This window comes from Tubulanus polymorphus, chromosome 5, assembly GCF_964204645.1.
Source record: "Tubulanus polymorphus chromosome 5, tnTubPoly1.2, whole genome shotgun sequence".
NCBI lineage: Eukaryota > Metazoa > Nemertea > Palaeonemertea > Tubulaniformes > Tubulanidae > Tubulanus > Tubulanus polymorphus.
Genome location: NC_134029.1, coordinates 4,768,190 through 4,782,815, shown reverse-complemented (window position 1 = coordinate 4,782,815; position 14,626 = coordinate 4,768,190). Strand labels below are relative to the sequence as shown.

The window sequence follows — 14,626 nt, the reverse complement described above, 5'->3', positions numbered from 1 at the left end:
TCAGTATCTAGTAAGGTTAGTCGTATTTATTCTGTTGCTGGCCGTGTTCTTCTGCCATCTCGCGTCTCCCAGAGAAGAACTATCACAGCCCGGTCTCGACTCTGGCTGACCTCCGCAGCAGAGCCGTTTCACTACTGGACGCACTTGTTCACCGGAAATAACGTAGAAAAAGAAATTACACGCGTAATTGAAGTGATACATGATCTCAAAAAACTCGTGTAACGGAAGTTGAATGTTCGGGTCGATTTGGACTCCATAATCCAATATGGCGCTCATTATCCACGGAGGAAGTGTAAATATTAAAAACGCCATCGTCAATAAGCATAACATCAGCGTTATCTGTCGTTTGCGCTGAGTGATTTTATTGCCATTTGCCGATTTTGAGTGGTCTAACTCTGGGATGTTAGTTTTCCGGTTTAGTTTATACAGAATCGTAGCGTTGCACGTGATTATGATGCAAGCTGGAATGTACTCGTTAATCAGTCCGTAACATAGTTCGGCCACGTGCGCCAGGGATCTCTGGTGCACGCAGAGTCGCCTGGCGGGCAAATAAGTCAACGTCAACGGGAAATACCCATGCAATAGGACGATGCCCATGACTAGGCAAGGCGTTATCACGTAAAACAGTTTCGTCGAACATATTTGCCGACTTAGAAACGGAAAACACACGACAATGACTCTTTCTATAGTCACTGTTGCTGTCAGCCACGCCGACATAGTCTCTATAGTAAAGCACAGTAAATGTGACGCAACACAAGATGCCTTACCTTCGATCGTCACCAAAAGATACCCGTAAAAACGTTCCGAAACGAAATTTGCCCAGGCTAGTGTACGGATTAGTAAAACGCCCGTGTCGGATATGGCGATCGCCGCCAGATACCGGCTGAAAGTCTGTTTCCTGAGTGATTGCGATACCATAACAGCAAACGATAGCGAATTACAGATAATCCCTGTAATTACGATTATCGGTACGAATATAAGCTTCAACCAAACCGTCCACGTCGGTAGATAATCGACTTTGGAATAATGGTTCTGTAGAACAGCCGGCCAGTATTCCTCGACCCAGCTATCATTTGTCGATGCGTCAGCCACCATGATTTTGATCAAGTGATTGCTGGCGGCTCCACACCAAGTAGAGTGGATTTGTCGTCATTTTAGTCGAAATACGCGCGACACGCGGCGTGTACTGCACACAACGCGAGAGATGGGAAAGTGCCGTTATAAAAACCCTCGTTTGGCATGTCTAACCGATTACAAGTCATGCTTTCCTCACGACTGTACAGAAAAGTTCTCTTCGATTCTGATATTAACTCTATCGACATATCGGTTACGTAAGATTCTCCGTGAAGATATCTATATGTGTTGATCATATCGTATCAGCATGTAGGATATATGACTCCCACTAGAAATGGATTCGGGGCCCACGAGTTATTTTGATTTAATCAAACATAGTTATTCATCATTCATCATTTTTTCCTATGTAAATCTTCCATACCGTAAACTCTTATTTGTTACAATTTGGATGCTGCGGTTAACCTCTCATCCTCGCCTGACCGTCTCTCCCGCCGAAGCTCTTTGATTCGGCTAGGTCGTCGGACCCTGGCAAGCGAGGATGAGGCAATTGTATTGTATGTATACCCTACCGGTCTCTTCTTGTGCTCGATTTTTTGTTTGTTTGTTTTTTGTATTACACTTTCTATATTTTTGTACTGTGTATTGCTTTATTGTACTTCTGCTACCGATGATGTTATGTAACATTAAGGATCAATAAAGTTATTGAATTGAATTGAATTGTCCAGTTCAGTCCTTCGTAAAAAAAGCCAGTTTGTTTTTACGATTTGAAACAATAAAATCTATTTTGAATTGTATTACTCATTTTTGTGTTCAACAAACAAGTTGAATTGAATTGATTCCTGCACAGGGGTGACGCAGTAAGTTGTTCTAGATTAATCTCTGTTAATTTACGGCTGTAAATACGATTGAACGCTGGTTTTTTTACAGCCAAACCTTCCCGATAGATTGTTTCAAGTAATTAAACTAGTACTTTTGTGATTTGATGTTCGAATCTGCGCAAATTTGATCGAATTTCACGCGTAAACCCGGTTGACGGCTAGTCTGTGTTTATTCCTATCACATTACTTTCATTTTGCTGACGGTCACTAATATTCTGCGCCTTCCAATTGCTGCACCTATGCAGTTTTTAGGTTACTGATGTGTAAGGAGTTGGCCATAGCATTGCTGTGTCGGGAAGTCTGATACAGCAGGGCCGGCGATGGGCTTGGCCTCACAGGGGCTCGTTACGATAGCTGGGGGTCCAAAATCAAAGATTTGACCCAGTATCCTAGGTACCACCTATAAAAAAAGAAAAGGGAGCTAACATTTTGACATATTAGAATTGACCTTCTCATTTCAATCGCTCATAATTTCGTAACCCATCGACCGATTCGCACGAAATTGGTTTCGTTTCATTCCTAAGAGGTTACTTTTTCGTTTGAGACCTTTCGCGACAAAATCGGATAAGAGACACCCGAGAAATCATGACTCAAACCCGAAAAAACGAGTCAAAATAGCCAAAGCCGGAATTACTAGGACGTCTCGGAGCAGTCGATTCCCGACGAGAAACGATGAGTTGACGCGGTTCCCGGGCATTAATCTTCACATATCATACATCGCTGGAAAGCTTATGAACTGACCTTATTGAAAGACGCGTTTATTTGATAATCCGTTCCGATACCCGCGACTGGCGAGCTGATAATCCAGATTGATGCGATAAATACGATTTCCAAGTGTATTCCGGCCGCCATTAACTGCGTGACATCATGAGAAATCCCAGCATGCAACGCTAGATAATTAACATATTCAGTCGACCAATCACGTATCGCGAATTTATCAGTCCTCAGAGCCCGTGACGTCACACCCTCAATGGCGGTTCAGTGACGCTTAAAGTGCGTATTTATCGGTTCGGTGCGTATTATCACCTCGCTTGTCGCCGGTTTCGGAACGGATTATCAAATAAACGCATTTTTCAATAAGGTCAGTTCATAAGCTTTCCAGCGATGTATGATATGTGGTGATTAACATCCGGGAACCGCGTCAAATCATCGTTTTTCGGCGGAAATCGAGCACTTCAAGCCGTCCTAGTAATTCCGGCTTTGGATATTTTGACCCATTTTTTCGGATTTGATTTCTCGGGCGTCTCCGGTCCGATTTCATCGGGGAAGGTCTCAAACAAAAAAGTCACCTCTTGGGAATGAAACGAATCTAATTTCGTGTAAATCGGTCGATCGGTTACGAAGTTATGAGGGGTTGAAATGAGAAGATCAATTCTTGTATGTCAAAATGTTAGCTCCCTTTTCTTTTTTTATAGGTGGTACCTAGGATACTGGGTCAAATCTTTGATTTTGGACCCCCAGCTATCGTAACGAGCCCCTGTGCTTGGCCTGGCCCTGGGATAATACAGTTCCTGGCCCTCTGTCTCTGGGCTGGGGTTGTTGATAATGTGTCTCTGTGTTCCGACTGGTGGTTTTGCAGTAAATCAGAATAGATTTCTTTTCCTTTATGCAGTTTTGTTTCTGTACCTGTCGAATTAAAAAGTACGATATGGCCGACTCTGAAACTCAAGAGAATACTGCCGAAGGAAACAATGGTTCGGCGAGACCGCAGCCGCAAACATCATCAGGACCTGGAATAATCGTAAGTCGTCTAATTTACGGAACCCTTAGACCTACAACATCGGGTTCATCGCTAGCATTGAAACTATTAAGTTGTCTTACAGATCAGGAAAAAATGCGATATCAACATTTTATTTTTCTAGGGTTATATCTCTCAGAATAAGATCGATGCCGCTCTGTGGATGACGAGAATATTCACGGTTATTTGTTCCATCGGATTTTTATTTCCATTTTTCTCGTAAGTATGAATTTCACTTTTAAACATCTTGAATATTTTATAGAACCAGACCAGGTGCAAATCAGCAATTTTTCAAATTCTGAATTCGAAAGTTCTATCGTCTTGTATTGTATCCGAGGGGCTATGCAGATTGAAGCAGTGTATATATGTCTGATTTCAGATCGAACCCGGTAGGTCTGTACCAGAAAGCGTTGATCAGTAATGCGGCGACGAGCGCACTACGAATGCATCAACGTTTACCACAGTTCCAACTGAGTCGTGATTTTTTAGCTCGAATGCTCGCCGAGGACAGCTGTCATTATTTATTCTTTTCGTTGATATTTCTCAACAGTTTTCCCGTCACTCGTATCCTTTTATCTAGAGATTTTGGAATTGTTTGCTAGCATTGAATACTATTTTATTTGGTATTCGGAAGCCAGTCGCTCAAAAATTGGTAAAAGTCTAGATAACCGTCGAATAAATACCATAGTTACAATGAACTCATTGTCACTATGTCAACTATCCACTGGTTAGCTCTAACCAACTTTTGAGCAACTGGCCCTGATTTGTAAAATAAAACTTATCCAGTAAGCAGTTATAACAGGGTTTTTTCAATTCGGGGTATTCTTGAAAATCAGATATTTTAATTTTAGGCTTCTTGCTGGTGACAAAAAAAGCAAGGAACCTTTTGAAAAGAAACAGCCCCCACTGAGGATATCCTATCATTCAATCAGGGGTCGTAATATTAGGGAATTTTGGATTCCTTGGACTTAAAGAACTCTGATTCAGTTCAAATACAGTGGATCATTCCATAATATCACACATTTAATGTAAATTGGTTTATTGGATGAAAGCAAACCAACAAAAAGTTCCTTCTTCCTCGAAAAATGTATCGAAATAAGGGCCAATAGTTATAATAAACTGATTTGTGTTTTGAATTTGAACTAAAATGTATCTCATTATTTGAATTTCCTTAATGATGTATTAACCAGTTGTATTAATTCCTCTATTCCTGTTCGCTGTTCTTCATTCTGCTTCATTCACCATAAAACTTTTGAACGTAAGTTTCCATCGTGTGGGTTTAGTAAAGTTACTCATAGAGATTATCAAATATTCATTGTTTGTGCGTTTTTGTATTGCAGCAAATTGGACCCAACTCGCTGCCACCGGTTAGAAACCTAATGGCGAAATTACAGTTGAATCAACAAGCCGTTTTACGATTTATCGCTATAACTGAAATTCTTCTGATGCCCGGCATTGTTTTCATGTTAATCGGGTGTGTATTTTGCATAATTTGATCGGAATTTCATTGAAGTTGGAATTTTTATGAAAAAGAACTGCCAAAAAACTGTATCCTCTTTATGTATTTTTGCTGATATGTGCTATTATATTTCGATTTCAGGGGTAAAACTAGTATACTTATGCCATTCGTCTACTATAGATTCCTTACACTGAGATACTCATCAAGACGTAATCCATATAGCAGGTACTTAACCAAACTACTTCTACTTACGATAGAACCTGCTTAGCGCGAATAGTTTCAGACCAATCAACTAAATCTGGTTTGAGAAATTCGAATTTGACCCCTTGGGCCTTATTTCTGATTTAAAAGTACATGATCTGAATAAAACAAACTTTTGGAATGACTGTGGAACTGCTCCTAATTTGCCGACCTGACGATCCATGCACGTTTTATTTTCATCAACTCTCCCTCTTAATGTTGCTATTTATTTTTCAGACAAATATTCGGCGAACTGCGCATAAAAGCGGAACAAGTAGTAATGAATCCGAATTGCCCGGGAATAGTCAGAAATCTTTTACGTAAATCGATTGATGTCATTTCAAAACTAGCGCCACAAATCGAACCACAGCAGCAGTAAACTAATCATTGAAAACTGTATCGGTACCAAACAATTCAGACTTTTTTTCATTTTGTGTATGTGTATTATTGTGAATAAGCGATTTCCGAATGTGTAAATTAACTGTGGAATCTCATTACACAGTACACCTTGCCTTACTTATAAGACATGGCCAAGCTAAACTGAAATGAAATCATTTTCTGATTTCTTTATGAGAAGATTCATAGAGTATGTATGAACTGGGTATAGAATAAAGAAAAAAAGATGAGTAGTACTTTATAGGTTTAACTATTTTGTTTGATGTCAAATGAAATACACGGTAGTTAACCGATAAATTACTACTTGTCTCCTATGATTTCTTTGCGTATTTTCCGATACTAAACACGGACTTACGCTTAACTTGGACCAATTTTGTCGGTCCCGGTTTGTCCGAGGTGGGCGAGGTTCACCGTGTAACGAATTATCGGATATAGCGAACTTAGAATTTGTCTCGGGTTGAGATAATTCTATTGATTTCATACTGGATCTAACAAACTATCACTTAACGAACACAAGTTTCATGTGTTCTGAAGGTTCCATTGTACTTGATTATTGCCGTAAATCCGGCCTCGCTGTCGGTTAGTTTGGACCATAAATATTTTACCGCGTTAACGATGTATATTATTGTAAAATACCAAGTTGGTATTACCAAGTAAGGAGGTGTCTACTGTATTTAATGATAGAATCAAACAAGATTTTCAAAAATGAATAGTTGGAAGTTCTGTGTACGCGTTGTGTATCTGCATTGATGATATTTTACATCTTTATAATGGACTGGAATGAATGTTAATGTGTCACTGCCATTCGTAAAAAAGGAAAACATTTGTAATATTTGTTTCATTTAATGAGTATTTTGCCGAGTTTCCGCAGGTTTTATCAATGTTCCATCTGTTTGAATCATTTCGAAGAGCATAGATTCTTATCAAAAGTTTAAAAATCGTCTCTCCAACTGTTTTAATGATCACATTTTGTTGTTACTCGTGGCTTAAAAATCGATTTCAATATTTAACAACTTCTATGTTGAGAAATAATGCAGGTCATTTTGAGCCAGCCAAGCGCGGCTTATAATCCTAATTACCAACCAGAGATTAAATAACAATCCGAGTGCTGACAATATGGACCTGTAAGGGAGCATTCTTTAAGTGCATGTGCAAAAATGATGAAATTTAGACAGTCCTACCTTAACGTACAGTGGAACCTCGTTGAAACGTTCTCAGATTTATCGGTTTTTACGAGCCTAGAATTTTGTCCCAAATTGGAATATTTCAATTATATCATACTGGATACATGTATTTTCTGGTCCACCGAAGATCGTTGTAACGAGGTTCCACTTTATGATAGACTTCTACTTAGATACTCTTTATTTATGTACACAACTGTGGAATTACAAAGATGCCTTTTGTTGTTATTGTGTTTCATCTACGTATTTTCTCTAAACTACTGTACGTTACTGTACTGTACGCACTGAAACATAAGATAAATGGCAAGACCATCTTGCATCACTAGAAACAATGTTACAAGAAATACATGCAAATGATTGGCCTTGAACTTAATATGTAAATAGCTACCAAGCTGTTTTCACTGGTCACTCGCTTTTAGCTTCTTCAATATAGCTACAGTTTGTGTTTGTATTTGATGAATGCTCCCTCACAGTCAGCTTTCCTGTAGATATATTTCCATCAGTCGATGTCTTGAACGGTCATTATTGAGCATCTCTTCGTCTCGTGTTAGTTGAGATATATATGTGTAGATTCACTGTTGTCATGATGATAATTGTACATTTTACGGATAATTTAATAAATTATGAACAGATATTAATAAAGTTATATCTATGAAAACGTGTGGTAATTGACTTAGAATTTCGAAAGATGCGGAATAGAGGAGTATAGAAACCCGTTTGAATCTGATCTAATGTAGCAAGTCAAGTGCTACTTTTTGGCCCTGATTTGTGCCCACCTTTCACAAAAAAGTTAACAGTGCTGAACACTTTTTGACTCAAAAGTTATCAAAAATACACGGCATTCGTAATTGTGGATAGTCAGTGTTGATCGAATTAATAAATCTCCCACCTCCCTGTTCAAATAATGGGGTACCCATTAAAAGCAGCTATCCCGCCTGATGGCGTGACGAGCAGTAGGTCATCCGTTGTCAAAATTAGTTAATTCTCAATGAACTTTGAACTGGATTTTTAGACTCCTCTCAATCCATATATTATCACATCACCCTCAAATATACAATTCTTCCATTCAAGAGAAATGTTCATTTAGATTTATTTATTGAAATGTAGAAGAAATCGAACGCGGACGACCCAACCTACCTAGAAGCACACCTGGTGGATCCTCGCCTGCCATTCTGGGGGTCATTCCCGTCATCTCAGGTTCGAACCCATTCTGAGTGGCTTGACAGCAGTCGACTCGTATATCGATATCAGTTTAACTTACAAAGGTTGAAATAATTAGGAACAGACAGATACTGATTATTAAGAAGTTCATCGGTCGTTTTAACTGCTTTAAGTTCACAGATATGCCACTAATTATTCAAAAACTACCGTCAGACAAATCAATAAACATTCAAATACCTCGGACGAATAATAGCGTTGCCGTATTAACAAATGTAGAATCATCTTCAATAGAACAGTCATTTTTCATTTCGCTGATTATTTTGTTACTTTTTCTGGTGCTCGTAACCTTGAGCATGAGTCGAGTCGTCTAGACCACTGATAGATCACTTGCCACAAGAGGGGCAATAATTCAAAACCTGATTAATCTAAATAGGCCGTTTCTTTATGATCCCATCTCTTTATCGGTATGACAAAAACAAATAACTGTATCATGAGATTCGATAAGAGGGTCGATAATTCAAAATACTGATTAGTCACTGACCTGACACAGATAATATTGAATTGGACTTTTTTTAATATCTTAACTAAAGCCCTAATCAAACCACCCCTGGGAATATCACCTGACTGTTCTCATATATGACATATACGCCCATAAGTTGTATTGAATTTATTTCTGATCGGTAGTTCTCCTGAGCCGTCAGCAATCAACAACAACTTTTCACATACCGTATCGGAAGTAATTGAGCCAATGGAAGCGACCGACATCAACGACGATGAATTCGTTGATTCATTGCCGTTCAGTGAACAGGCTCAGACAGACTTCAGACCCTGCCTACAGACATCATTACCTAGAAAGCAGAAGGGTCGACAGTCATGTTCAATTTGTTCGGAGTACAGATTCAGTGATATATATTACACGGATGATACATAAAGTGTTGTAATGGTTGTCGTGTACTTGGACTCGCTACTGAACGGAAAGCTGTTTGTTCTCGCGTGGAAAAACAGAAAATACATCCTAAAAAAAATATAAAGATCGGAAAAAACTGTTAAAAGGAGTTATTACTGATTTCGACCTTGTATGTAGATATTGTGATCATGGATTATTACCAGGGTTACGCATCCCGATTATATGTGTAACCCTGGTAATCCATGATCACAATATCTACATACAGTTGCATAGACACGTTTATGTTCTACGTTTACTGGCGAACCCTGAAAAAAGTTTGACCGATAGAAACCAAGTGAAGATATATCAGCTCCCGGATGGAGAGTACCGTTATATGAACTGTTTAGATGTCAACTCGCGTGGACGGATGTTCGTCTACTGTAGCCATACACATAGACTACTCTTTCTAACAGCTGAAGCGAAACTGATTAGTTTTATCAATATGAATGATTGCGGACTATCATTTAATCCATGCGCGGGATGCCCGTCAGTTATTAATGATAAACATTTATTACTATCGGTAAACTCTGGTGCTGGTTACAGTGGAGCCGTGTTTAGTATCAGATATAACGATCAGGGGTTTATAGATCACCCGCGTGTAGAAATGAACTCAACAGATAGTCCGATACATGAGATACATCGGGTGTGTGACAGTAATACTGTAGCTATCCGTCACTACGATAACAGTAATAAACTGAGTTTACTGGGAATTTATAATATAAACACTGTACCCGCTCCAGTCGTCAGAGAGAGTCCTGTGCCCGACCCAGTAATCACAGGGAATACTGTATTTACAGTAACCGGTGTATAGACGTTTGTTTAGATTGTCAACTTAAAATCATATGGCTACAATTGAGACGCTTGAAAGCAATGCAAAACCATCATTAAATGGAGGAGGTTAAGACTATGATATTGATGCGGATTACTGTGAAAAATCGTACAAAACAATTCTTACTGCGTAAAACAGATCTTAACGCGCAAGGATATAATTTGTTTAATTACACGTATTTGTTTGATGGTCGTCTGTGAACGTACCGCGGGCTTTTTCGATCTTGCCTCTGTGAGTAACATCGAATGTTTGAACTCGGTCTATTGATACTGACATTGATAGGCGTACAACTATCTGGGATAATGCAGGTTCGAATCCGGTCTAGTGAATTTTCCGTGTGTAATATATGTTTCCAAGAAGATGAATGGTGGGGCTATCCCAGCTTCGAATCTGGTGTATCGATAGAATGAATACATTTGCTTTTTTATTTGATAAAACTTTATTCTTCTTCATGGTTTTATTCGTACATAGGTATCTTTTTTAAATTTTTACAAGATTAACATACACATATCGTTGAATAGTCATTTCCTATAAAACTGCAATTCATCAATTTCATTTCAGGTTTTGTTTCCATTTTACCACCGCAGTTTTCTGTACGATGGTTCGTTCCGCAGTTCACGCAGCAATATTCTGTAAATGATTCTTTTTTTGTATCATTTAATTACACCGCAATATATGGATATACATATACATATGTATTAAGTTTGCATGTCATGGTTATGGAATTAGTGGAGTTCACTCATCCCTGTAGCTCAGAAAGGAATCACCAGGTCATTTTGCATTAATCGGCAACTCAGTCCAAGATTTTATTAACAGACATCTTGTACACGAAATGAGAAAAAGGAAAACTTAAAAATATAGGATGTAGAGTAATTAGATTGAGGTTCATTGAACCATGGACTTAAAAATTCCGAACGAAGTAACACAAAGTAAGTAGTTAAATCTCAGATTTCAAGCGTTAGTCTATCTATCAAAAGATCTAAAGGCCAGGTCCCTTCTTCGATAGTCTTAAGACTTTTGGATGTAGACGAACTCCATTTTTTTTTTTGAAAAAAGTTTCTCCGAAACCAATTTTGAATATAAATCACAAATTTGTCCACAGAGAACGTGTAGATAGACACGGAACTAAAGACTTGAAAATACGAAACCTTTCTTACAGATACAAATAACACGTTTTCATCGTTTCAAAAACCGGTGATTGTCCATAAAAAGTTTTCTTTGCAACAAAAAATGCAAAACATTCGTACATCTAAATGTTTTTTTCTGCAATACGCGCGAACGCGTGCGACGAATGTACACTCTGACACAAACACAATATATCTTGAACCACAATAGATGAATTTGGCACAATAAAAATAATCATACTTATCACCACACAAATCAATTCAAATAAATTTCATGATAGGTCAAACAACAAAATAGGTCAAATTATGGAGAATATACTGAATGTTGTAGTAGGTAATTCTAGCGATGAAAATTGTCTTCATTTCATTAGATCGGTGAAATTCTCTTCGTTCGAAAACGTCAACATCGAAATAATTTTGTTTCGGGTCCGCGGTGTACTATTAGATAGTAAACAGCTTTTGTTTCAGGGTTCATTTTTTACTTAATTTGAATTCCGTGGTCAACAATGGGCTACTAGTAAATCGAGCTATCCGGCCAGCTGGCGTAATCAACGGTCGGTTTTACGAAATTGGTTCATTTCTAATCATTTTTGAACTGGATTTGGCTCGAGATCAAAGTATCATCCTAATGCCACTCTAATATAATGTATATATTATATACGATTGCCGTTCCGACTATACAATATAGACGTGAAGTGTAGTTTTTTGTGACCTGCACAAAAATAAAAGTAAAATGTTTACAAGAGAACATAGGAATAGCACTTACACTTAACCACCCCCCCCCCCCCCCCTATACTGCACATTCCCTAACCCAGAGAGACAGTCAAGACTAGCAAGAATACAACATCTTTAGATCAATCAATTGCAACTCAAACAATTACCTTTTTAAATCATACAAAACTAAAAAATATATCGAAATTGGTTCCCGTAAAATCCCGCAGAGGGCGCCCGTACAGCTAAAACATGGAATTTATGAATGCATCCAATGATAATCTTTGTTTTATCGAAACGACGCAACGCATTCCGAAAATAACACCATATATTATGAATAGTTATAGTATTTCATATGCAGGGATGCACCAGATTTACACGGTTTATGTACAATATTTACACAGGGAAATAAAGCCGGATATTTCCTTATATAGAATCTGATCTTCCTATTTATATACAGCACCACACATTAATTTTACACTCGCACACTGAAGTTTTTTTTAATATATATATATATTCATATAGATAGATATGTCGCATTTATTTCACACTGAAGCCATTACATGTCTCATAGGGCGGGCTGAGTAATTATCATCATAAGTAGAAAAGTAGTTCGTTTTCGATAGATTTTCGTACATTGATTTAGGCTTTGAGGAACAACGAAGCCTAATCTCGAAGTGGTAACCAAGTTTTCAACTTGCAAACTAAGAAATGGAAGAATGATAAGCACATTAAGTATGATACATGCTTTCTATGTTATTTTTCCTATCATCAACTTCTCTTTTTTAAAGAGCAAATATATTCAATTTTGCACTAAAATATGGATAGAACTCGGGTTAAACTTTCCACATTCAGAAACAGTCGACTATTTATCATTAGGTTTTAAATCTGAAGTGGCACAGAAAGATTCTGATTGTCATTGAAAATCCTAGGTGGGAAATCTAATGAAGGGATATATACCGCTGACTAAAATGCTAATGCTAACGCCAAAGGGCCTCTTGCCTTGATACGAATGTGTCATGGACCGAATTCGATCGTAGGATACGCCCGTTATAATATTCCGTCTCACGAATTATCTATGATTTTTATTTTTGCAAATGCATCATCGAAAATACCATACAAAAGACGAGATCAGTGCCGCACTCTATACGTCGGTACATGTACTATTTACAGCGATTTTTTTCGTTTCTTAGTCGATGATAGAAATGGAAGAAGAGAGATGATGATAGGATAATCAAAATACGATAGTTAGAATGACGCAACGTTCTCGCGCAACATTCGTATTCCTATTTGACTTTCAGGAAAGTAAGAGAAGACATTTATTCACGATTTGAAAAAGTCCGATCTCGCGCAATATACTAGCCAAAATATTTGTCATGGCCGAGCATTATTTAACTATTTACATATTGTTAATATACACATAACACACTCTACCCGAGGTAGTCAACAGAAATTGCGATAATTTTAACAGCATAGAAGCAAAAACACATGTATCGTCGATATATATCATACACATGTGATCATTTATCATCTCTCTCGCGGAGATTGTTTCTGGTAAATATTACAAACAGCGATCGTATTTTTCGTTCGTTTTCAAAATGATGCATAAAACAATATATCGATATTATACAGCCCGTTCCACGACAGCCAGCTCTCTCTCTCTCTCAACTAATCGCATATACACTTCATAGAAAAATGGCACAAAAATATGATAAAGATTCAGATTTCTTTCAGCAGAAATACTTCATGTGATGATGATTTTTAATGAACAAATGTTTTCATGATCTTTTCCGTTTCTCTTTTTCTATGTGGATATGGAGTTTGTTTTTATCATTATATATGTATAGGTGATAAAATTTGGCGATTTCCTTTTCTATATATATTTCGACCTATAGAAAATAGATCGGTCACTAGCTGACCGGTACAAAGACGATGTTTTGAGGATCGTCGGCTAGTTCGGGGTAAACGTCCACGTCGCGAATATACTCGCCCTTGTAGCCGGATATTTCGCCAGTGCTCAACAACTGCTCTTTCTCGACTTTGCGCCACTTGTGCACGCTATGCATATCGTCAACGAGAATGTGTTTTTCGCGAATCCACGCGTGTTCGACGGCGCGTTCTTTGGCGTGCACCAAAACGCGATGGCGCTCCTTCTCTAGAGTCGTTCCGTAGCGGATATTCAACACGGTGTGGTTACCGTGAAGTCGTATATCGACGTATCTCGGCTGCGGGTCGCGTCGCCGCCGCACCTGACCGCGATGTACGGAAACATTGATCCCGTTCGGTAACGTCACTGCCGTATCGACGATTCCCAGTTCGTCTAAATCTACATCCGCCTGTTCTAAGTCTTCTTTAATGAAGTAATGCACGTCTTTACCGTTAATCGTGAACTGTAGATCGACTGTGTACGAATTGTTTAACAGAACGGCAGCCAGCTGCTTCGATTTATCCCTCGCGCTATCGAGGAAATTCACTATTACTTGCGTGCCCACCGAGGAGAGCACGACGCCCTCTCCGAATATCGGCGAGTACGGACCGAACGTTTTTGAAACTTGCGGGTGTATTTTCGGGGTAACTTTCGAGCGCGGAACGGCGCTCAATGCCGTGAAATCGATAACGTCTCGTTCGAACGCGCATTCGAACGCCGAGATACTCGGCAAGAAGTCGGCGATTCCTTGCGTTATCACCGGATCGCGGATTTTACCGTTGAACGAAACTGAAGGGACTAAACTTTCCAAGTCGTAGCCGAGTAATTTCATCCAGTTGCCCATATCTGCAGAAAATAAGATCGAAATAATATAAAATGCGTTATAGAGGGAGAGGGAGAGGGAGAGGGAGGAGAGGAAGAGGGAGAGGGAGAGGGAGAGGGAGAGGGAGAGGGAGAGGGAG

General features: G+C 38.7%; 3 protein-coding genes across 3 annotated transcripts in view; 1 reads left to right on the top strand and 2 right to left on the bottom strand.

Moving 5' to 3' along the window:
- On the bottom strand, nucleotides 1–1,095 carry LOC141905406 (FMRFamide receptor-like). Its single transcript, XM_074794257.1, has one exon. The coding sequence runs from the start codon at nucleotides 1,093–1,095 to the stop codon at nucleotides 1–3; it is 1,095 nt and encodes a 364-aa protein (XP_074650358.1).
- Nucleotides 1,096–1,900: 805 nt separating this feature from the next.
- Nucleotides 1,901–7,617, top strand: LOC141905162 (transmembrane protein 33-like). Its single transcript, XM_074793936.1, has 8 exons — nucleotides 1,901–1,931; nucleotides 3,565–3,693; nucleotides 3,815–3,909; nucleotides 4,070–4,254; nucleotides 4,881–4,948; nucleotides 5,031–5,164; nucleotides 5,291–5,374; nucleotides 5,627–7,617. The coding sequence occupies exons 2-8, from the start codon at nucleotides 3,601–3,603 to the stop codon at nucleotides 5,766–5,768; spliced, it is 801 nt and encodes a 266-aa protein (XP_074650037.1). The 5' UTR covers nucleotides 1,901–1,931; nucleotides 3,565–3,600; the 3' UTR covers nucleotides 5,769–7,617.
- Nucleotides 7,618–10,328: 2,711 nt separating this feature from the next.
- LOC141905403 (teneurin-m-like) overlaps nucleotides 10,329–14,626 on the bottom strand; it is a 51,966-nt gene continuing 47,668 nt past the window's right edge. The window contains exon 26 of the mRNA XM_074794253.1: nucleotides 10,329–14,510. Within this exon, the coding sequence (XP_074650354.1) occupies nucleotides 13,648–14,510 (863 nt within the window). The 3' untranslated portion in view covers nucleotides 10,329–13,647. The remainder of the gene's footprint in view (nucleotides 14,511–14,626) is intronic.